Source organism: Physcomitrium patens, chromosome 1 (assembly GCF_059467195.1).
Source record: "Physcomitrium patens ecotype Gransden chromosome 1, ASM5946719v1, whole genome shotgun sequence".
Taxonomy (NCBI): domain Eukaryota; kingdom Viridiplantae; phylum Streptophyta; class Bryopsida; order Funariales; family Funariaceae; genus Physcomitrium; species Physcomitrium patens.
The window spans coordinates 7,122,773-7,145,307 of NC_143410.1; the positions used below are offsets into that span (position 1 = coordinate 7,122,773).

Sequence of the window (22,535 nt, forward strand, 5' to 3'; positions counted from 1 at the left end):
GATTATGTCTTCACCTGCAATATACAATTGAACTTGGAAACATCACAAAGTTATATTTTAGTTTATACTTATAATAAATTTGGTTCATTCTGTTTGTTTTTATATTTCCAGTTCAGAAATATATATATATATATATATATATATTATTACAGATCTTGTGTAGTTTTTTTAAATGCATACACCTATTAAAATTAAAAAAATGCAATCTTCTACTTGGAGGTAACGTAAAATTGAATTCTCATCTGCAATAAACTATTCTTAGTCACATAATTTAGTGTAAATTTTACAGTTATATCAGTTCCTCTCAATTTCATTTGCTAACTGGTCAACGTTGACTTGATGTAGATTCTTCAAAAATCGCACACTTCAAATAACAGATGATTGATCATTTTGTTTACTTTTATTTTTGTTAATTTTTGATACTAAGCTCGTTCTTCAGTTCAGAAGAACAGAACATCTCAAAACTTTCTCTATTCAACATTTACAGAAACTCTAGCTTATTATATAAACCTGTGAAAACATTCAACATGACTCAATTGTCTGGAAGTCTCGTTGATGCAAACTGGTTAGATGTACAGCCTCGGTGATGACGTTTTGCAGCCAGCTTGCATTCTTATCTCAACTGGATCCCAGAAGTTGAATTTGCCCGCTTTTGACTGTGTTGCACCGGTCCGAAACCATCTCCGCAAACAGAATTCCTTGGGAAGAATCTCGGGGTTTAATTAAGGTACTTATATTGATTTGGCAACCATGGATGGGTAATTGTGTGTTGGTGAAAATGCATATGGAGGGTTTGTTTCTGGGATGGCCACCAACTCTTGACGTCGATGAGTGACTCGTACACATGCTTTGTTAGCACGTTCCATTATCAGAACCTTACTTTCTCCTTTAAAACTAGAAGTTGAAGAGAAGGTCAAAAGTACTGGTAAGGAGCATCATTCAGAGTTCCCTGAAAGACTTGACGCTTTTCAAAGCATGCTGGAGTGTCCTTTGTTGCAAAGAGTAAATTAGAATTCATTCCACAAGAGTGTTTGTTCCTCAGTCGAGCAATATCAGCAAATGCAAAATCCGGTCTACTGTTAACAATTCATCATCTTCTTCTTAGTCTTTTATTTGTCTGATATTAAATTAATTTAATTTTGTGTGTGTGTGTATATATGGATGGTCGTACCCTATCGCCTTTGTTATTAGGAGGCAAAGCATTCAAGACACTCAATTTTATTTATTTTTGTTTATTTGACCAGAAAAGCTGTATAGAGAATCTGGAACATCCGCTTCAAGCACAAACTCTTTAGCAGCCAAAATGAAAACAAATGGCGTGACTTCCGTATGAATATAGAATACTCCAAACTACTTGAGCGTGGAGCGTTGATCCAAGTAGTGATGTCAAAGAGCGAAGAAATATAATTCTTGTTTTAGGCTTTGTTTACTAAGATTTTAGTGTCTGAATTCAGGACCGAAGGAAGTTTCTAGAGGATTATGCGAGCATTCTTTGTTTCAATGTCCTACACTCTGTTTCTAGCTTACATCCCAATGTTTGACATGGAGAAGTAGTCACTTGGATCAGCTTGCTGTCGCTAAGATATGTGATCCTCTCGTCTATCGGTATTGACGGTAGACTGGGCTATACATGCAGCTCTTGGCATAAGAGAGTAGGTCTGAGGGCTTTGGCAGTTTAGTTGCCAATCCTGCAATCGATCCAAAGCCCAGACATTGCCCATTAGTAATGTTACTACACTCACCATAAGGCTCATGATGTAGATGAACCCACATGATGCAGATGGCCAAAGACGGAAGTGAAGCCATTCAGTTAGACACATGGGATGAAGAATGTACCCAATTCATAAGCTTTTGCAGCTGTTGCCGCTCCAATGTGAGCCGAAATCTCCCGGATTTCGCTGAAAGCTGGAAACAATTGTTTCTTGTCCAGATGATCCTGACTAATCTCGTTAGCTAGCGACTCAGCTGCAATAAATAACGATCATTCCCACATTGTCACGACAAACAAATTTTAAAATCAAACATTGTACCAGACTCAACTGACCTAAATGGCCCAAAGGAGGCTTGCGGTAATGACACCAACACTAGCGGAATGAAGATGAGGAAGCAGATTCAACAAACCTGCAGCCAAGAACATATCATCGTGGACTCGAATAGCTCCCGATATGACACACCCAAGTCCCAAACCCGGGAAGATGTAGGCATTGTTCGACTGCACATCAACCCAAACAATTCAATGTGTTGGATCAATGAAAACTACATTCCCAAAAACCTATTATAATCCAACAGATTGATTTCAAATGTATGAGACAAGAGACAAAGAAATTATCCTGGAAACGTGGACATTGATAACACACCTGGCCTATTGTGTATGTTTTTCCCTCGTAAGTGACAGGTGGAAATGGGCTTCCACTGGCAAAGATGCATTTCCCCTGCGTAAATCATTTATCAGTGGATAAACCATGGTCGCAGAAGGACATGAACTTAGAATTGCTGAGATTTACCTAATCAAGAGACTGTAAACAAACCTTGGTAAATTTGTATGCCTCCTCTGCGGTGCACTCGGACTGTGAGGTTGGATTGGACAATGCAAAAACAATAGGTTTCTGCGCATCACCAGTTAAAACTAGTTAGCGCAATTCATTGTCCTTAACAGATTGCAATTGTACATCTCTATACAGTTAGAGTTTTAATAGTTCAAAGCGGAAGATGTCAATTAGAGAAACCAATCTGAAATTTTGAATACATTGCTTATCTTGACAAATTCATCGTTACTTACATTATTTTGAGAGGAGTTGTGAAGCACTCACCTCTTGGTAGGACGAAATCTCTTCCAACACTGCTTGCGTGAACTGTCCACCCTTTCCAGTCGTACCAATCATCGCTGTTGGCTTGAGTTTCTATGTATTCAGGTCCACAGGCAATTATCTCAGTGTGTTTGGTTTCTAAAGATTAAAGGATTCTCTTGCTGGCAATGTACGCACTGGAGGACAAAACGTTGAAAAATAGAAACACGTCACGACTGGTTTATACCTTAATAACATCCACAAGCTTGGTAATTTCCGGCATGTCGTGAGCAAATGGCTTTTTAAACGTTTCAAGAGTGTTAATTCTTGACTTCGTCACCAAACCCTGCAAAAATAGTGTTGTAGATGCACGTGGGAAGAACCAATTAATCACCTTAAATGGAGTTTTTCAAAAAGAGTCAACTACAACTCATTTGCCTTGCACACATTTAAGTTGCAAAGGACTGGGGTGCTTAAGAACAAACAGTACCTTGGAATCCGCAAGATAAATTTTCGTACGGGCTTCTTCCACTTTTATCTTGCCTTGTCTGGCGATCTCTATAGTAATAAGTTCGGCAATTCCCGTTCCGGCCTGAGAAAGCAACATTCATCTCCAATCTCTCGGTGTTCGTACTCAAATCAATTGAATTACGACGGTTTCATTCCATTTTCATTCATGAGTTCCATCAGTAGCATATGAATCCAACTGATGCCAAAGAGATAGAATCAAAATAAGGACGTGGCAACATACCTCACCAGCACCAACGAAAAGGAATTCATGGTCAGCAAGTGTGCCTCCAGTTAAGGGCAATGCTGCCAACAGTCCCGCAAGTGCAACTGCTGCAGTTCCCTAATCATATCCAACCCCCAAGAGCTCTTAGACGTATACAACATCAAATTTCAACAAAGAAAAGTGATTTTGACCCTCGAGGCCCTGGAAAGCAACAACTGAAAAGACCAACCTGAATGTCGTCGTTAAAGACTAGATATGAACTGCTGTACTTCGCAAGCAGGCGGAACGCATTGTGATTGGCAAAGTCTTCAAACTGCACCAAGAGACATGTGAAGAGAAAACAAGATGGAAGGGTTATTATTTTTTACATAAATAAGCAAATTTATTAACTAAGTAGCTGAAATTACGCGGTTAGAGAAAGGAATGTGGACTTCAGTCTTCTGGCAAACTATTCCGGTTCCATATTCAAAGGATAGCATTCCAAAAGCTTATCGTAATTCCAAAGCTGACTAGTCTTATCCTGGAAGTAAACATTTAAGAGAGGACTGTTAGGAACGTGGCGAGTTCTACTAAGCTTAGTGTAAGTACCTGCACAAGTACTTTCTCTCCGTATGTTTTTTTACACGCCAGCATAAATTCAGCCAATAACTCGTCGTATGCCTGCTCAAACAACCCAATCCATCAAGAAGTCGGTCCAACGGTGATATTCTGAGTGAGATCAACTCCTGACAAAGGCATAGTTGTGTACCTGTTTGAAGAATCCATTACCTGGCCGCCAACTCGCTTGTGGCGAAGCCCAATGTAGAAAGGATTATCCAACAGTGTCTGGTTGTTGGTGCCCACGTCGATGGTAATTGGTAAAGTGCTGGAGGGTCGGATGCCTCCAAGGGCCGTGTACAGAGCAAGTTTTCCTATTGGAATCCCCATGCCCTGCAGCGAACACACATTTTCGATTCTCTTATAACTGTAACCAGCATTCATTCTTCAGACAAGAAATCTGAAGATAATGAAAAACAGCTCAAGAGGAACCAATCTCCGTGAAAAATATCTCAAACATCATTAAGCTTGCTTTGACATCCAAAAAAGAAATCACGGTCCAGTAAAAACAGAAGACTCGTGATTAAAAGAAAGAAGAACGTATTCATCTCCTTGCCGCTTAAGTCTTCCGATCACGGAAGGTGCTTTGACCTCTAGAGCTTTCTTCATCAAAGAAGAAGGGAATTCCCAAAATTTTGCTATGCTTACTTGACATCCAAGATCACCAAGCCCCAGAATTCGTTCACCGTCTGTGACAACGATGACTTGAACGTTCGGTTCCGCCCAGTTCCTCAAGATATCCCGGACGCGTCCTCTACAGCAGAAAGTCAATACGTCAGGCACAACGAAAGGAATGCACCAGCATAACAAATGTAATCCAGTACCAAACTTGATGGAGAATATACTTCTGGATGAAAAAAATCTGTCAAAACTCCCATTGATGCCACTACAAGGTAGTCTAACAACCTGCTTTGAAAGCAAAAATCAACAAAGACCAAAGTACAATGCAGAGAATGCTCACTTGTCCTTGAGTGTGATGTAGAGTCCATGAGGACGACGGAAGATGTTGCCAAATTTTTGGCAGGCTTCTCCCACTGTTGGGGTGTACACAATCGGCAGCAGCTCCTCCACGTGGTCGATCAAAAGCTTGTAAAACAGTCTTTCGTTACGTTCCTGTTTCGTTTGTGGGTTTGGATTTGACGGATCAGTACTCATTTCATTCCAGTTTTCTGCAGCCATGCATGACAACTAGGACTGAAACAACTGAAACTCTGTTTGAGAGATGCGAACAAATCGAAGGAAAGTTTAGCTGCATCCGTGGTTCAGTAGAACAACAAGCACCTGCAGGTCCATCACATCCACGTACTTCTCGAGATTATTCTCGTACGACCGCACGTTTTGCAGAATGCGTTCGATCTGCCACGAATTTAATTGGCACAACACGGTCATCAGTAAACCTTGAATAAGCAACACTTCTAAAACAACAGAAAATATGTACGAACTCAATGCTTCAGAGGATGTTCTTAGCACGGGAAAAGGTCTGTGTCAGTAGCTTGCCTGGCGCTCCTGTGTCAATACGACAGGGGGGAGGAGACCCCTCAAGTAATGCCTGTCTCGCTCCCCTTCTGAAAATGCGGTTCCTTTGTTATAGCGTGGATCTCTCAGGAGGTCGACCCCACTGCACGTTTGTCCCGGCGGCTTTCAATACCAGCATTGCAATAGAGGAGACAGAGTACTCCTTCAAAAGAGTTCTAAGGAAACGTGAGCAACCATGTAATGTTGAATCGATTATAAACTGGATTCTGTGATTCACTATCCCAGCCACACTTAAAAAAGGCACAACATTCTTCTCGTTTACAAAGTATTTGCAGGCCTAGTTGGGTTCTAGAGTGCAATGGGGATATTCTGAACGTGCCTGGCAACCAACTGATTCCATGGGATAAACGTTTGATCCTCAGTGGCAGAATCTTCACAATATGTGTCGCCCACACCACCGCCTGCATCATGTTTGCTGTTGTTCAAATCCAGCACATCGGGTCTAGGACAGACCATCTTCAGTTGACACTCCATGGCCGAGTAGCTAGGATGCGCTGGGTGTGACATGCCAATAATTGCAAGTTATTTTTGCGAATAGCTGATATTCGAGTTCCTAACAAATAAGCTGCTGTCATCGCAGGAACATGGAAACAAGAGCTAAATGAACTTGGGGAGTCTAAACATGGGTCGAAGACGATAAAAGTCATGCAGTTTAAGAGAGCATGTAACGATCTTGCAATTTCAGAGATCAATTGAATCCGAGTTATGTTTGCGGTGCTAGTACATGAGTATATCACGAGCGAAAAGACCGTGTTGAACTGCAGGCGGATGCTATCACTTTAAAAGTGCTTAAACAGCCGGATGGAAGAAAGAAAACAAAATTTGCAGCTTGAGTGGAAACAGAACAAGAAAAATCTGAGTTGAATTCTACACATCTTGCAGGACACACCTCCACACAGTAGCCCAAAGATCAAGAAGCAAATGAGCAACAGCGAGGATACTTAAATAGAGAAACCTGGATGTTTTTAAGTCTCAATCGATCATCCCAATTCGAGCAGCGAACAAACGGAATATGCCAAAATTCGTCATTCAACTAGCAAACGCTCACGAATCTATCAAAAGACCCAAATTCAGAGCCCGAACTATCAGGATCATTCCGTCTCGCTACCATCGAGAGAATTCTGCACAACAATAAAACACGAATGACGGTCTCCATGCACAAGAAACCTACCACCACAAACCTTTAGCACCTGCCGAAGACGCGAAGTGAAAATCTGTCACAGCAACATTCGCCTCGGGAAAAGACTACAAGTGCAACTTATGCAATTTCAATCGGACTCAGGACTCATGCAGCACGAATTCCCATAGGGAGACGAAGGCCGGAGCCATCCCAGTATCCCCCTCGTTCAGACCATGCACCCAGCCAGGGCCATTCTTCCTTCCGCGGCCAATAAAATCCCCACCCGAAATCACGCCGGGGGAATCTCCCACCAATTGCACTAAAATAACATAACCAAGCTGGGCTTCGGTCGAGAACAATCTCAGGAGTTTTCTGTTCGCGGTTTCCAGGTCCGAACGATCTGCGTCATGCAAAGCCACAGTGCAGCACGTCCAGCATGGAGATCAACCAGACACTGATCTGAGGATGTACAGTCAGCGTCTGCGTCATCGAAATAAGATCACTCTCTCCCTGCAAGTCGCATGCAAATCGATCAAGCATCACGTGGAATGCCATCAGCGGCTGTCACGAGTGACGAAGTGATCGTGCGAGGCAGAATTCTCCCCTGCAACCCCAAATACAGGAAAATACCACAAAATTCGAAATAGAGGATCGATTCGAGTAACCTCAAAACCAGGCCCCACAACTCAAAGAGTGACAACAACGTCTTCCGCAACTTCTTCCACACCTTCCACAATTAAAAAAAAAAAAAAAAAACTACTCCACAAAGCGCTTCTCGTTACATCCTGGACCGAATTGAGAAACAGTCCTTCCCAATCGTGGTGCCTGGTTTCCTCGCCATCTTCTTCTCCATTATTATCGTCGTCTTCGTCATGGTCTTCGTTATCGACTTTGACTGCGTGGGATTGCAGGTATTAGAGATGCTCATCGCCACCATAACCGAGGAGCATTCCCCCTCCCTTGCAAACGGGTTGCTTAGAGTTTGTAAGCACAGCAAAGCAACGCAAGCAATTTCAGTGTGCTTTATTTTGCTACAACGGTGAAGAAAATGTTCACGTGGTTTGGAATTATGGGTTGGTTAGTTTTATTTTTTTGGAAAATTTGAGTGCGTTATGACCATGCTAATTTGCAAAGAAATTTCAAGGTTTGTGTACCGTGTAATGAAGGGAGTATTGGAGGCAACGTAATTAACAGATTAAACGTGAAACAGTTTTTTGGGTTTAGCAACAGCACTGTGTTTTAATTGATTTTATTATTAAAGAAAGCGGGTCTGTCTTTTTGATGTGGACTGAAGTTGTTTGTGCAAACCCTCGGTGTCAATTTTCATTTTATTATGAATCACTCTGTGTGGATGAGATTTCATGATCCTTTATGTTGCATTTTCTAAATCAGCATTAGACATGAGGCAGATTGACATATATTGAACACATGATAAGCTTTGATGGAAGCCTATCTAGTTTGAACAGCTTCAGAAAGTCTCAAGTTAGATTTTTACAATTGATGCAGTTGGTTTGTCCAAACTTCAAATCCAACACGTCTTACACATATTGTAGAAAACCTAGAGGTTTGATTTTAATATCGCCAATTGTTGTAGATTTTTCCGGAGAATCTTGCCTGTTGATGACCTGGGTATGAAGTCTGTGAACACCACTTTTCGCACTTTCTTATAAGAAGCTACCTGACCAACAAACCACAAGGCTCAATTTCTGATATCTTAATCCAGCATTGCCAAGCGTAGCTATTTAATACATCATCCTCAAACTCAAAAATATCACAAACCAAACCCTTCACAATCTGCATTCCAAGCACACTTCAGAAACATGGACTAAACAGTCATTAGAAATGAGTTGAAGAAATCGAGAACCATAACAATCCTGCAAGTGAAGGATCGTGAAACTTCGGTAAGAGAATTTGTCACCTGATTAGCAACCCACTGCATGATCTCGTCACCAGTCGTCTCAGACTCTCTTCTCCGGACGATGCATGCCATGGGCACTTGGCCGAAGTCCTTGTCTGGACATCTGGGCACCACAATGCACAAAGCAAATCTGTTAAGCAGAATGGAACCTCAAACTTGACTTACCTTCACGTGAAGTTCAAGTAAAGATTTGTAAGTTTGAGTTACAATACTCACGGAATAACTGCACAGTCTAGCACTGCTGGATGGGAGGCAAGTAGATCTTCCATTTCAGCAGGGGCCACCTGCATCATGCAATCGAACAAGAGTCTAAGCGTCCGTCACACAACATCAGAATATGCAATTGTGTATAGTGTTCATCTCTAGGATTCTGAAGAGTTTGTGTTACAGATCTGCACAGGTTTGAACATATGTTTATGCACAGTGTTATGCAGACAGGCAGGAAAGAGAGATTTATTTTTTATTTTTTATTTTTTTGTGTGTCGTAGTGCACCTGATAGCCCTTGTACTTAATCATCTCCTTGAGTCGGTCCACAATGAAGAGATACCCTTCTTCATCAAATTTCACGATATCGCCCGTGCAGAGCCAACCTTTCTCGTCGATTGCTTCCTCGGTTTCCGCACGGTTGTTTATGTATTCTGCATCATTTCCCGACATTGATATTGTTTCCAGATCGTGTGGCTTGCAGGTGTCATAGCAGTAAAGAGAATCTGGCTATGTTCAACTTGGAGTCGCTTGCAAATTACCTTTCATGACACAAGGTCCGCGAACCCGAAGCTCTCCTCTCTTTGTTGGGGGTAGAGGCTGGTTCGTAGAAATGTCGACCACCATAGCCTCCCACATTGGGAGAAGGCAACCGGACGAACCCACACGGTCGCTGCAACCCACCGGCACGGCTGTAACGCAACAGCTTGACTCCGTCATTCCGTATTCCTGTTAATTCCGAAACCAACACAGGATTTACGTCGTAGAAATTCGACATTTTGGGCAGGAATTTTGTGGTGTGAGAAGTAGGACACGGGGAGGAGATGTCACCTGCTTTAATTCCACACTCGGATACCGCTCAGCGAATGCCGCGAGGATCTCCGACCCCAGAGGTGCTGCTCCACATGAAATCTGCTTAATCGACCTTAAGTCGAAGTTTCGCGACTCCTCGGCCTTGTCTACTAGAGCTTTCACCATGGGCGGCACCGATGGCATGTGCGTCACGCCATACCTCTGGATGGCAGCAAAAGCTGTTCCAGTGTCGAACATTCCTAAGACGACCACCGATATTCCTCGAGCTAGAGAGGTCAATGTACACCATGTGAACCCATAGAGGTGAAACATTGGCAAGATCACCAGAGTGCACGAGAGCTTCTCGCCAGCATATGAGTTGTACCCGCTGACTGCGGAGATATAGTTTCGGTGTGTCAGTGCAACCCCCTTGCTCTTCCCGCTCGTGCCAGATGAGAACACAATTGAAGCTACGTCGGTTTGTTTAAGCTGTGGACTGCACTTCATTGTTTCACTAGCGTTAATCCAGGCAAACCATTCGACTTGTTTCGAGCAATCCAATAGAGATTTAGATTAGCACCTTGAGAAATCCACTGTTTTGGTCGTGATTAAATCCGAGAAGCTAAACGTTTTGAATTCGTGAGGCACGCTTTCCAGTCTCCCGAGGATCACTGTTGGTAAATTCGCTGACGTAACCTTCTCCAACAACTTTGCAGTTGTGATAATGTATTTCGCTCCTGGACAAAGCAAAGTGCCCTGTTGATGAAAATCAATCTCCAAAACGTTTCTTTTGTTTCACATACATGTGCCACATGGAATGTGGACATTTAGTGATCAGCTTAAATGCCGTCCGTGCTGCAAGAATTTGTGAATATTCAGCATTTAGCTCACGTGAGCAGAGAGTATGAGTGCGAATTCGAACAAAAACCTGCATTGTTCATCTGTTTGCGCAACTCCTGCACTGAGTTGAGGGGATTGAGAAGGGCAACAACTGCGCCAAGCCATGTTATTGCTAAGAAGACAGACGGAAAGTCTATAGAGTTCGGCGACAGGATCGCGACAACATCGTGCTGCCGCACTCCCACAGTTGTGAACAACCCAGCTGCCAGAGCACGAACGTTCCGCTCAAGCTCCTTGTACGTAAACGATCTGCCAGTGAGGGGGTCAATGAGGGCCACCTTGTCGCCGAATTGGCCAGCAAACACGAATGACACAAGATCCAAACTGTCATCCTCCGGGATAACGACAGGCGGCAACTTGCTGTAGTACACGCCATTGCTGCTGCAATATCCTGAGCGGCGATCTACGATCACATCAAACCTACCCATCACTAGGAACAAGATTCCACTCCCTCAAGTTTCCAGACCTGCAAACATACTCGTCGTGCAACGCATTAGCATTCAAGTGCTGTCAATGTTTCCCACCTCGTAACCACCAAACATGCAATAAATAAATAAATCTCTATCACCTCGTTCATAGCGACCACCTCGTAACCACCAAACATGCAATAAATAAAAAAATCTCTATCACCTCGTTCATAGCGACCACTGCATGACTCTCAGCATTCTTCCTTCACCTAGCGGGACGTGTCACACAAACAAATCTCTCAGCACAGAACACGTTTCATGCCCCATGATTCTAATCCCTACACAAAAGTCAAAAAAACTCGCTTCGAGTGGTCATACGGCGGGATACGGTTTTGCAAAAGGTGCTCGAGGACTCCTACAGCGACCTTATTCTGCATGGCAGAATCGCGGCCATACTCACTGTGCAACGCATGGCGCAATCCCATAGCCAGATAAAGCATTCGTGTTGTGGTTTTTTGATGATAATTTTTTTGTTTTGTTTGTTTGGGTATCCATCGTATTTGGAAGGGCCAGGTCTCCGTCACACGCACGACTCACATGGTTTTTGACAAGCTTTCCATGAAGCTGGATTCAAGGGTAGAGGACTGAATCGAAGCCATTGCAATAGCTACTCATCCCACTCATGCTTTTCTTAGGCTTGATTGAGATCAGCTTTGCAGGCTCCTTTGCCACCGCGAATTCCATGTCTTCTCCTAAAGCACGCCGAGGGCGTGACCGCTAGCACGCCGCGCCGTCGGGGATCCATCCATCCATCATATCATTCATCCACTCTCACACTCATCCCACCACATACAACTATTCATCTATATATTCATCCACGCATTCATCTCTACATTCATTTATACGTTCGTCTATGTGAATGAATGAAGAATTCCTCCCCTTCGGACTGTCTAAGGGAATATCTGACTACAATGTGAGCCACATAATTTATAGGCCCACGTGTCCCACACTTCGTGTGAAAAGAATGTTTGAAGTGTTAAAATAGATTAATTTAGTGTCGAAATGGCAAGAGTGTTGGATATGTTTGATTATTTGTATCCATAGATAAGTGTTTGGTTCCTTGAATTGGGTTGACAAAGTAATAGAAAATAATGAGTTGGATGGGTGTTCTAATAATAGTACAAATGTTTTACAAGAAAATAAATTTGGTCATGAAAAACTTTGGTGTTGTGTATTTGGAAGATGGGAATCAATGTTTATGTATGTTTAATTAATGTAAATTTTATGCCTCTTATTATTAAAAAGTGACACTAAAAGAAAAAAGATCTTAAGAACATAATGAAGCATTATAGAATATTTGTGATAAAAGTAAAAGTTGACAAAGCTTGTATGAAGGATATAAATCATGAGAAACCAAAGGATCAATATACTCTTGAGTAACTTAAAGAGAGTAGATAATTGCTCAAAGATAGTATAATATTAAGATTAGAATAGCTATTACCAAAGACAAGAAGATTTGAGACTTTTGAAACAAGATTAAGAACAAAAAATGCATTGATAAGAATGAAAAAGGATTTATTATTGTGTCCATATATATTATCTAACTAATAGCTGTGTGGCAATGTTCTATAGGACTTCTAACATGTATTCAATTTATGAGACATATGTCTAACTTGCAAGATAAGTTTCACATGTGCATTATATGATAAATTTTTACCACAAGTGGCTAATATGTGTGACACTTTCATAGACATACATACTCCAATAATTACCTAGATAATATAACTAGGTAGAAGTAGGTGAAAACATGTTAATTTAATGATATCTTGCAGAAAAGCTTTATAAAAGCTTTATAGATGCAATTTCACCTTTAAACATGTCTATAGGTGATTGGTAGATTGAATACTTGGCTAATAAGTTAACCACGTGTTGCATGTGTTAGTAGATTATATTACAAACTAACCATGTGACACACATATAAGAAACTTGCCTTGAAGTTAAAATACATATCTTATGTTGGAGGTCCTATAGAACATTGCCATATAGTTCTTAGTTAGATAGTATATATAGAGGCAAGAGTGAAGCCTTCTTCACTCTTGTCAATACCTTTTGAGTACTTAGTCTTATTTCAAAACTTTCTAGTCTTCTTGTCTTTAGCAATAGCAATTCCAATTTAATACTATACTATCTTTGAGTGATTTTTTAGTCTTTTTGTATGACACAAGAGTTTATTGATCTTTTAGTTCTTTGAGATTTATGTCTTTAACATTATTAATATCAATTGCAAGAATTCGTTCTAAACAACAAACACATTACTTCCACATAAGAATAAATAAAATAACTAGTTAATTTAAAAGCATATAATTTTATTAACTTAAATCTCTATTTCATCTATTAAATGCTTCTATTCAAAGTATGATATAAGTTATTTAATTTTTATTTAAAAAAGAAAAAAATTATGTATATATATATATATATTATTTTATTTTAATATTATAATTAAAGATGTTATTGGACATGATTGCATATAAGAATCTTTTGAATTCCACAAAAAATATTTGTGAAAAATTAATTATTTTCCACTAAGATTATCTTCAACAACCACCAAGGAGGTGAATTTTTATTTTATATTTTAATCATAAAATACATACAAATTTTCACAAATTCATATGCTCTCACAATTAACTAATTAGATAAACCATTCTAAATTAATCATCCAACCATGAATACAAGTCCTCCAATTAAACAAATTGCTTCTTAGCTGCCCCCCTCTATTCTCTTCTTTCTCTGCAACAACAACAATATCGTCCTCAATTAAGGAAATTAATTAATTAAATTACCAGACCACCATAACCTCATGTTTCTCTGCAGTTGTAACAGCATCATCTCTAATGAAAGAATTTATCAACTTAGTCATTGATGTGATTAGTTTAGCTAATGTTGAACTGTCCTATCCTCCTTTGTAGCAACATAGAAATTATCAATAGTCTCCAACATAGAAATCATCAACAACATATCATAAATATACTCTCCGTCAAGCTTGGTTCTGGATTACACTTGTGCTGGAGAATTCCTTTCGTTGTGCCTGACGTATTGACTTTCTGCTGTAGAGGACGCGTCCGGGATATCTTGAGGAACTCGGCGGAGCCGAACGTTCAAGGACTAAGACTGAAACAACTAAAACTCTGTTTGAGAGATGCGAACAAATCGAAGGAAAGTTTAGCTGCATCCGTGGTTCAGTAGAACAACAAGAACCTGCAGGTCCATCACATCCACGTACTTCTCGAGATTATTCTCGTACGACCGCACGTTTTGCAGAATGCGTTCGATCTGCCACCAATTTAATTGGCACAACACGGTCATCAGTAAACCTTGAATAAGCAACACTTCTAAAACAACAGAAAATATGTACGAACTCAATGCTTCAGAGGATGTTCTTAGCACGGGAAAAGGTCTGTGTCAGTAGCTTGCCTGGCGCTCCTGTGTCAATACGACAGGGGGGAGGAGACCCCTCAAGTAATGCCTGTCTCGCTCCCCTTCTGAAAATGCGGTTCCTTTGTTATAGCGTGGATCTCTCAGGAGGTCGACCCCACTGCACGTTTGTCCCGGCGGCTTTCAATACCAGCATTGCAATAGAGGAGACAGAGTACTCCTTCAAAAGAGTTCTAAGGAAACGTGAGCAACCATGTAATGTTGAATCGATTATAAACTGGATTCTGTGATTCACTATCCCAGCCACACTTAAAAAAGGCACAACATTCTTCTCGTTTACAAAGTATTTGCAGGCCTAGTTGGGTTCTAGAGTGCAATGGGGATATTCTGAACGTGCCTGGCAACCAACTGATTCCATGGGATAAACGTTTGATCCTCAGTGGCAGAATCTTCACAATATGTGTCGCCCACACCACCGCCTGCATCATGTTTGCTGTTGTTCAAATCCAGCACATCGGGTCTAGGACAGACCATCTTCAGTTGACACTCCATGGCCGAGTAGCTAGGATGCGCTGGGTGTGACATGCCAATAATTGCAAGTTATTTTTGCGAATAGCTGATATTCGAGTTCCTAACAAATAAGCTGCTGTCATCGCAGGAACATGGAAACAAGAGCTAAATGAACTTGGGGAGTCTAAACATGGGTCGAAGACGATAAAAGTCATGCAGTTTAAGAGAGCATGTAACGATCTTGCAATTTCAGAGATCAATTGAATCCGAGTTATGTTTGTGGTGCTATAACGTGATTTTGGAAAGTGTGAGATAAGTTGATTATAGGAACACAACAAAAAAACATCGAGAAGCCATGTCGTCAGCTGCGTAGAGGACCTGTGGTAATTCAATTGTTGACGAGAGATGCTAAATACCTGTGATAGCCACCCTCTTAGTGTAATTCACAAGGGATGGCTGCGTGAGTCTATTGTGACTCATATTGCAGCCTTATCATGTTGCAGTATCTACTGCTGTCACAGTATTTACAGCGGGTACATTTGCTGAAGAATTGCTAGGACAACTCCGATCAAGTGAGAGCGGCCACGATGATGAGGGTATAGGCGTGGCGTTCACTTCCCTGTTGAGGAGGCTTGTCGAACTGGATATTGATTTGCTCTTCTGTGGTTGGATATGCCATTTGAAAGGATCTTCTGGCCAGGACAATTCTGGTCGTCGGCGAGAAACTGTCACCGCTGGCTCGTCGTTTGCAGAGTCGTCTCTAAGGTATAAGCCGTAAGTGAATTTAATTCCCAGCCTACGGCGAACAAAAATGAGATCAAAAAATTTGTCATTCAAACCAAGGACCCTTCCGCATGTACGTCATAATATAAGAGAACTAATTATCCTGACAACATAACATACTTGAGTTATGTTCCGCCTAACTAAAAGTACTAGGAAATGATTCATACTGGAGGTCATTCGTTACCAGATGATGAAGAAGATGCCGATAATGACAGCGAAAAAGATGGCAATGAAGTCACTAAACCAAAACTTCACAAAGCTGCATCGAAACCACGGTTGCATAGAAATATCAGATGTTGCATCCATTACTTTGGGTAATGTTTTTGAAAGAACACTAAGGTCCAAATATACTTTGACAAGAAATCGTCATTAGCATCCAACAGACAATCGGCGATACACAAGGAAATGGTGAATGTAAAGTCTACAAAGTAAAGGGCTTACCCTAAAGAACAGAGGAGCGCCAGAAAAAATGTAATGCCTGCAAAACAAAACACAAGATTTGAGCCTCTGTTGTTAATTATTGCTCCGAGTCATTTAACATGAATGACGAAGAAATTTATGATGAGTATTACCCCATGAAAACATACGAAAAGCTCTCTTCCAATCGCCTTCACACCTGCAGCATTGAAGTCATCAAGTTTGAACCGTATCAGTAGCATGATTGACCTAAAAACATATACAAGTTCTTTTAGAACAGTCCAAGAGACCAAATCGATGAAGCAAGATACATTCAGCGTCACAAACACTCTTATCAACGTTTCGGCATGACAATTCGCATGTGGTGAGTCCAAACATCCCGATATAAAGGATGAGCTACGTGAATGAGGTAGACATGAAGGCTCTTTCAGAAATCATCTCGATGAAAAAATCAAAAAAACTACACAAAGCCGCAGAGATCTTGCTGTTAAACTTTAAAACTCTTACGCTGCCTGAAATTTTGAATTTTTTTTTGACGAAAATGGAAATTGACAAACTAGCACACCCTGTCATAAATCATCTAGAACACCGCTTAAGTAAAGCACTTAGAACCTGAATTCCCAAAATCGATCGAACGTACGGCGAGGAGCTGGAGGGGCAAGTTGCGAAGGGTGGGCAGATTCGGCATAAATACGACACTGTGCCATGAATTCCTCTTCAGCTTCCTCGGAAACAAACCACTTCCCCATCTTCAAAATAGATCCAAGAAGAAACACACTGATCATCGTTGCTGTTGTCATGAGAGTTGGCTGAAAACCCACAGTTGGAATCCGTCAGTCACCTACGAAGCTAAGATTCGAATAGCAACATTCTGAAGAGGAGACACAGATCCGAGACATACTACATGCTTGCTTACATAAAACAAAGTGAGAGGAGACTAACCACAAGAGCGGTGAAGATAGCATAGGCTGTTAATCGAGCCTGCCAGTCATTTAGCACAACACATACATCGATCAAATGACAAATGCAAATAGATTCATGGAGCTTCCAAAAAGAGCAATGAGCACCTAAATAAACAAAACATTTATTTAAACACGACGCTGATTCCTGAACCACACTTATTAATAGAATAAAGGAACGTTCTCGGGATATCTGACTCTGCTACTATTCGACAGAATTAGCAGAACAAAAACCTAAAGCTATCCTTAACAAAACCCTCTCAAATGAAAAAAAAACTATTCGTGAAGAAAATAACAGCAACATATTCACGAGGTTAGGATAGTCGCATACTGTAGAAACGGTGGCATCGAATTGAAACTCTACAAGCGTTGTCATTGTGAAACTGGTAATCAGTCCTGTAAGCCAACTGAGTAAACGAAGGTGCTCCGCCTTCTCATCTACTTCACGTCTATTCAATTCTGCACATCTGTTCACAGCTTTTCTCAAACACGACTTCAACACCAGTATGTGACGAGTACTCTGACGACGTTTTGAAACATAAACCTTTCAAAACAGAAGCCTAAACGCCAACACGATCAGGCGGCCTGAAAGCAACAGTACTTCAAATTTCAAGGATCGCAGCGACAGCAGATCAGATACATTCACAAACATAAACTAGTGGTGATATCCCTGTTCTAACCTGGACCAAAGGTAATGCGAATTATCCACTCGCCTCTGCTTCATATCTTCTTCGCGCCATCTACCAAATTCATGGACGATACACGTAAATATGATGGACCCAGTTTCAATTTAGAAAAATATTGCGATCTCAGCAAGCTGAAAGCTAATTAGTGCGGAACCGCCTTGATACCACGTCAACACCATACTCAGGAGCACGGACTTGATAGTAATTCTATCAACAAGCGAAGATTTCTCATCTATTTAGAACAATTTTTATTTGGTATTAATTTCCATCAGTATGAGAAGCAGCAAAAGTTCAGTCGATAATAATACCTGCGTTTTTGCATCCGAAACAGAGCTTCTGCACGCTCGTATCTCCGAGCATCTGCGCGGAAGATCAATTCCTCGGATCGCCATTGCCTCACATCTTTTCGCCACATACGCTCGCGCTCCCTCCACTTGCGCGACATCCATGTATCCAGCGCTGTCAATCCTGCCTGCGCCATATTCTGTCGATTTCTGCTGCTCTTTGATCATACTCCGCTCTAAAACCCTACATCTTCAAATTCGCAACAACGACCAAAATCAAACTCTGTAAACCTTCAAAACTCTGCTCAGAAATACACGCGCACTCCAGCCTGTGGAGAGAATCACAATATAGCATCATCTCATCAAAACTTTGCTGCACCCAACTCCTGAATTCGCTGCTTGCAACAAGGACACCGGTTTCAAGTAAAGCTTCCGAGATATGCTCATGAGAATCCACTCATAAGTCCAAGAGCTCCGACTATCATACGTGGACACAAAACAGTGGGAATCCGTGCCTCACACAAATACGTCAAGTAGTCTGTGTGGAAGTAAGTTTGCAGAACAAGGGTTGTGAGTTAAGGGTTATTCAATCCACAGAATTTTGATAAACGAAATTCTTAAACAGGTGACCCATAAATTAAACTCGTAAGAAATATGCACTAAATTTATAATCTGTTCTCCAAAGTATCTATTCTGACGTAGAAAGATGAGTAGATGAGTAGCACACACACATTCCATCTCGTGATATTCCATCTCGTTAAACTTGTTGTCTCTTTCCATCTCGAAGTTCCTTGTAGCATGGCTATATTCCATCCGATGTCACTTTTTAGGTTTGACCCAGAGGTTTTCAAGAAGTAGGCATTGTTTTCTGACTATTTGCAACATGCTGCCGATTCGGAGAGAACCTTTCGATGGTGAGTGAGGGTGTGGATGAAGGAGCGCACTCATAGGTTTGTCTCCTTGCAGACTCAAAGTCAGAGTTCCTTGCGAGTTTGCAAAGAGGATTATGCGACACTAGGAGACATTGTCCTTGTGGCATGTGGATGTTAAAAATGGCGCATTCCTGTCATTGTACAATTCAGGTGATTATTAATGCAGTTTTTCGCTGTTCTGGATCTCAGAAATATTGCAACCCAAGTTGATGCTTGAAAGAATTCGTCGCTCATTCTACGTCAACATTTAAAAACACTCATCTATTCACTCTCTTGTATTTGGGTAGGAGGATCGTCGAAGTTGTGTGCTATGGTTTATGGCGGGCACAACGCCAGGGAATAGCTGCTAAAATATGCAGGAACACCCTCCGTTGCATTTCAGTATGTCAAAAGATCGTTGCTTCCTCTGGGGTCATGAGTGTAAATTTGGGAACAAGTTTAGACCAAGACGAGGAACTACCTGAAGTGGAATAGGGGACGTAGATACCACAAAAATGGAAAAACATACACAAGAGGATATTACCCATATCCAGAATTTTCTGAGAAGAATTTCGGATGTTGATCATAGCCAAGAGGACGACGGTGAAGCTGCTCTTGTCCCAGCTGCTAATCAACAGAATTGTAATGATCCTTAATGTACCACTTCTATTGTACCGTTATCAGGTCATGTTTGCTGGGTTTGTGATCAGTCCAAATTATTTGCGGCTTGCACATTCTCTCATGCTGCAAACCTGCATCATGTACTTAAATGAGTGCGATTACATGCTTCTTGAATTGCATTGGAGATGTCACAGCACTTCTGTAGCAATCATAGCATCGTACTGTAGCTGGGTGTTAACTGCAATGGCATTTACACATTAACAAACCAACTCATGATGTGAGCACGGAGAATGCAGTTTATGGGAGCTTCAAGGATTTGTTTCTAAGAGCGCCACCTCCATCAGCAGCATCATCCCTATCGTCACTGCCACCATCACCACCACTATCAGCAGCATCATCACCACCTTCAGAGCCAGAGCCACTGCCACCACCACCACCGCTGCTTGAGCCAACGAGATTCAACGTCGTAATGTTACCCTTGTTGCAGGCCAAGAAGTGGGTGGTCGAGCATCCAAAAGCAACCATGGCAACCATTGCATTTTTACTTTCGACAGTGATGAACTGGATGCCTTACTACAAGGAACTCCACAAACTGGTCTGTTGGTGCATTGAGGATGAGTCTTGTGCCGTTCGATTCCTACTCCAGCCTCTGAAGTTTCTGATTCTTTGTGTAGGTTGAGCATTGGGCTCTTGGGCCATTCGCCGATGCATACTTGGTCATGGAGCTTGTGTTTGCAAATGTATGTGTGCACAGGAAGTTCCAGGATTTCCTGTTCAGATCTTATGTTTTCTTCTCCATCAAGTTTCATACAGCAACGAAGTGGAATCCTCACACCATTTCTGATGAACTATCCAATCCTCTGTTTCTGAAACAGAAATTGTTATTTTACAATGCTCAATTAAATAAATCTTATATATATATATATATAATTATGCTATTTTTCTTTAGAGAATGTTATAATCTCTTTGTTTAGAATAATAAGAATATTTTTAATTATTGAGTAATACACAAAAATTTTAAATACAAATTCATTCTAAAAATAAATTAAATAACTCTGAAACTAAAAAAAAAAAAAAAGCTTCAGGTTTTAGATATCATGCTTATTGATTTTTTAACTATTCATAATAATTTTTTGATTCCAAATTTATAATTAACTATTTTTAATTTTTTCTTAATACCATTATGAATTAAAGTTGCACACTTACTAAATTTAAATTACTACTCTCAAGTCTAAGCTATATCATGTTTTGTAGAAAGAACATATATTCTTTCTAAAAAAAAATATTACTCTCAAATCTAAGCTTTCAACTAGAAAAAAATTACACTATTAAAATTTAATAATAAAAAAATATTTTAAAATATCTATAGAATTTAATAATCATATTTTATAAATTAAAGATGTTTTATAACTTTAGAAGATTTTTCAAAATATATTTTGAAGATTATTGTAAATTAAATATTATATGTATAGCATGTTTTTTCTTAGGATATGTAGAAATAATGTTATTAGTAAATTAAATAATTCTTTGATTATATATATATATATATATATATATATATATACTATATCAGTAAATTATGGTTACAATCTTTAATATTATCATAATTAAAATTTGGTATAGTTATTATTATATACAAGAAATTTTTTAATTTTTTTTTATAATGTAGATTCTTACAATGGTATTAATAAGATTACCTTGAATTCATATACTTTATTTATTCTGAATTAATTGTTGTAGGGAGATAATTTATTTTTAAGCAAGATCATGACTCTGTTCAATGCATGCACCACACACAACTGCATGTTGTTATTCATTAGCCTCTTAGATAATATAACTCAATAGTGTTATTTGCATTTGTACCATCAAGGATTTTAAACATCCTCTATTCTTCTTCTCCTTTCACTTTCCTTGGTTCTTACCTTAAAATCCTAGTGGTCATGTATTGTCTTCTCATTCACACATACTCGCTTCTTCTTCTCCTTTCACTTCTTTTTGCCCCCTATCGTAAAGCCCTCATAGCACTGTATTGTCTCTTTGTTTACATATCTTTGTCCTCCTCCTTCTTCACTCCCTTTTGTCCTCACTATAAAATCCTTGTAGCTGTGTGTTCACTCCTTGCTCATACATCCTTCCTTCTTCTATTCCTTTCAATTCCCTTTGCCTTAAGCACATTGAATACTATATCACAATTGTATCTTGGCTTGTCTTGGTTGCATTTGATTTGTGAGTTGGGAGAGGATTTGAATGATTTAAAGGATGGAAGAGTTTATCAACCTAGAGTATGGTGAAAACATCTATAAACTTGTTTGTCTATGATGATTTGTAGTATATTTTGAGAATTAAGTAATTTTTGACATACAATTGTAATCTCTTGTATCATACATCTTGAAAGATTCAATGTTTTCAATAGAGGATTTGAGTTGGAGTTCTTTCATAAAAAGAACTTCTATTTACTTTGTAGAGCCATAAACAAGATAAAATAAGATAAATTAGCAAAAATAATATTATAGGAATCTTTTAGTAATATTAAAGAATAGCTTTTGGTAAAACTTTCTTAAAAAAAACTTAGATTGATGCTTAAGGAGGATCATTTTTGAACTAAGGTTAAAACCAAACTCCAAGATATAAAACCATATGTTCATAGAAAATCTAAGTGTTTTATTGATTAGAAAGTGGAATTTAAAAAAAAAACAATAGATGTATTCTTTGGATATTGATTTTGAATGATTTGAATTTGTAATAACTTTGCAAGAGCTTTGCAAAGTGAAGATAGTTTTGGAATGACTTTGGTTTTGAGAAATAAAAATAATTTATACTTTAGAACTTTTTGTAAGATTAATAGTAGATATTTAAATAAAAATTTGTAGATTTGTCATCAAAGTTATATTAATGTGTATTATAAATTTAAGCTTAATTAAACTATTTATTTTTAAAT

General features: G+C 39.8%; 4 protein-coding genes and 1 long non-coding RNA gene across 13 annotated transcripts; 1 reads left to right on the top strand and 4 right to left on the bottom strand.

Moving 5' to 3' along the window:
* Nucleotides 1–1,304: 1,304 nt before the first annotated feature.
* Nucleotides 1,305–7,023, bottom strand: LOC112286595 (NADP-dependent malic enzyme, chloroplastic). 3 transcript variants are annotated; one of them, XM_024528595.3, is made up of 18 exons: nt 6,824–7,023; nt 5,972–6,146; nt 5,614–5,734; nt 5,398–5,472; nt 5,078–5,229; nt 4,765–4,870; nt 4,288–4,449; nt 4,108–4,179; nt 3,749–3,832; nt 3,538–3,636; nt 3,277–3,378; nt 3,034–3,132; nt 2,811–2,900; nt 2,529–2,606; nt 2,358–2,432; nt 2,122–2,212; nt 1,837–1,965; nt 1,305–1,688 (listed from the first exon to the last, which is right to left on the bottom strand). In XM_024528595.3, the coding sequence occupies exons 2-18, from the start codon at nt 6,124–6,126 to the stop codon at nt 1,600–1,602; spliced, it is 1,779 nt and encodes a 592-aa protein (XP_024384363.1). In that variant the 5' UTR covers nt 6,127–6,146; nt 6,824–7,023; the 3' UTR covers nt 1,305–1,599. The 3 variants fall into 3 exon arrangements, with proteins under 3 accessions (XP_024384363.1, XP_090104948.1, XP_024384373.1); XM_090248822.1 differs by having other exon boundaries at nt 6,834–6,975; XM_024528605.3 differs by having other exon boundaries at nt 5,078–5,285; nt 6,824–6,911.
* Nucleotides 7,024–8,245: 1,222 nt separating this feature from the next.
* LOC112286600 (beta-phenylalanine coenzyme A ligase) lies at nt 8,246–11,461 on the bottom strand. Of its 4 annotated transcripts, none has more exons than XM_090248841.1 (9): nt 11,373–11,461; nt 10,616–11,053; nt 10,268–10,424; nt 9,727–10,183; nt 9,438–9,624; nt 9,184–9,329; nt 8,907–8,974; nt 8,691–8,793; nt 8,246–8,450 (listed from the first exon to the last, which is right to left on the bottom strand). In XM_090248841.1, the coding sequence occupies exons 2-9, from the start codon at nt 11,013–11,015 to the stop codon at nt 8,331–8,333; spliced, it is 1,638 nt and encodes a 545-aa protein (XP_090104967.1). In that variant the 5' UTR covers nt 11,016–11,053; nt 11,373–11,461; the 3' UTR covers nt 8,246–8,330. The 4 variants fall into 4 exon arrangements, with proteins under 4 accessions (XP_090104967.1, XP_024384388.1, XP_090104969.1 ...); XM_024528620.3 differs by lacking the exon at nt 11,373–11,461 and adding an exon at nt 11,218–11,357; XM_090248843.1 differs by lacking the exon at nt 11,373–11,461 and adding an exon at nt 11,156–11,172.
* A 2,121-nt stretch (nt 11,462–13,582) lies between these two features.
* On the bottom strand, nt 13,583–14,185 carry LOC149989849 (uncharacterized). Its single transcript, XR_016502130.1, has 2 exons — nt 14,050–14,185; nt 13,583–13,781 (listed from the first exon to the last, which is right to left on the bottom strand). It is a non-coding gene; the product is annotated as an uncharacterized LOC149989849 (long non-coding RNA).
* A 674-nt stretch (nt 14,186–14,859) lies between these two features.
* Nucleotides 14,860–18,934, bottom strand: LOC112286617 (uncharacterized). 4 transcript variants are annotated; one of them, XR_012217162.2, is made up of 11 exons: nt 18,797–18,934; nt 18,090–18,315; nt 17,776–17,835; nt 17,427–17,562; nt 17,079–17,117; nt 16,749–16,945; nt 16,292–16,335; nt 16,161–16,197; nt 15,904–15,978; nt 15,353–15,732; nt 14,860–14,998 (listed from the first exon to the last, which is right to left on the bottom strand). XR_012217162.2 is itself a non-coding variant. In XM_024528666.3 (9 exons), exons 1-9 carry the CDS (start codon nt 18,260–18,262, stop codon nt 15,429–15,431), a joined length of 1,065 nt encoding a protein of 354 aa, XP_024384434.1. In that variant the 5' UTR covers nt 18,263–18,568; the 3' UTR covers nt 15,233–15,428. The 4 variants fall into 4 exon arrangements, 1 of the variants encoding a protein (XP_024384434.1); XR_012217163.2 differs by having other exon boundaries at nt 18,090–18,309; nt 18,797–18,928; XR_002971071.3 differs by lacking the exon at nt 18,797–18,934 and having other exon boundaries at nt 18,090–18,568.
* A 72-nt stretch (nt 18,935–19,006) lies between these two features.
* LOC112286622 (uncharacterized) lies at nt 19,007–20,518 on the top strand. Its single transcript, XM_024528679.3, has 3 exons — nt 19,007–19,147; nt 19,285–19,618; nt 19,894–20,518. Exons 2-3 carry the CDS (start codon nt 19,492–19,494, stop codon nt 20,274–20,276), a joined length of 510 nt encoding a protein of 169 aa, XP_024384447.1. The 5' UTR covers nt 19,007–19,147; nt 19,285–19,491; the 3' UTR covers nt 20,277–20,518.
* The last annotated feature ends 2,017 nt before the right edge of the window (nt 20,519–22,535 follow it).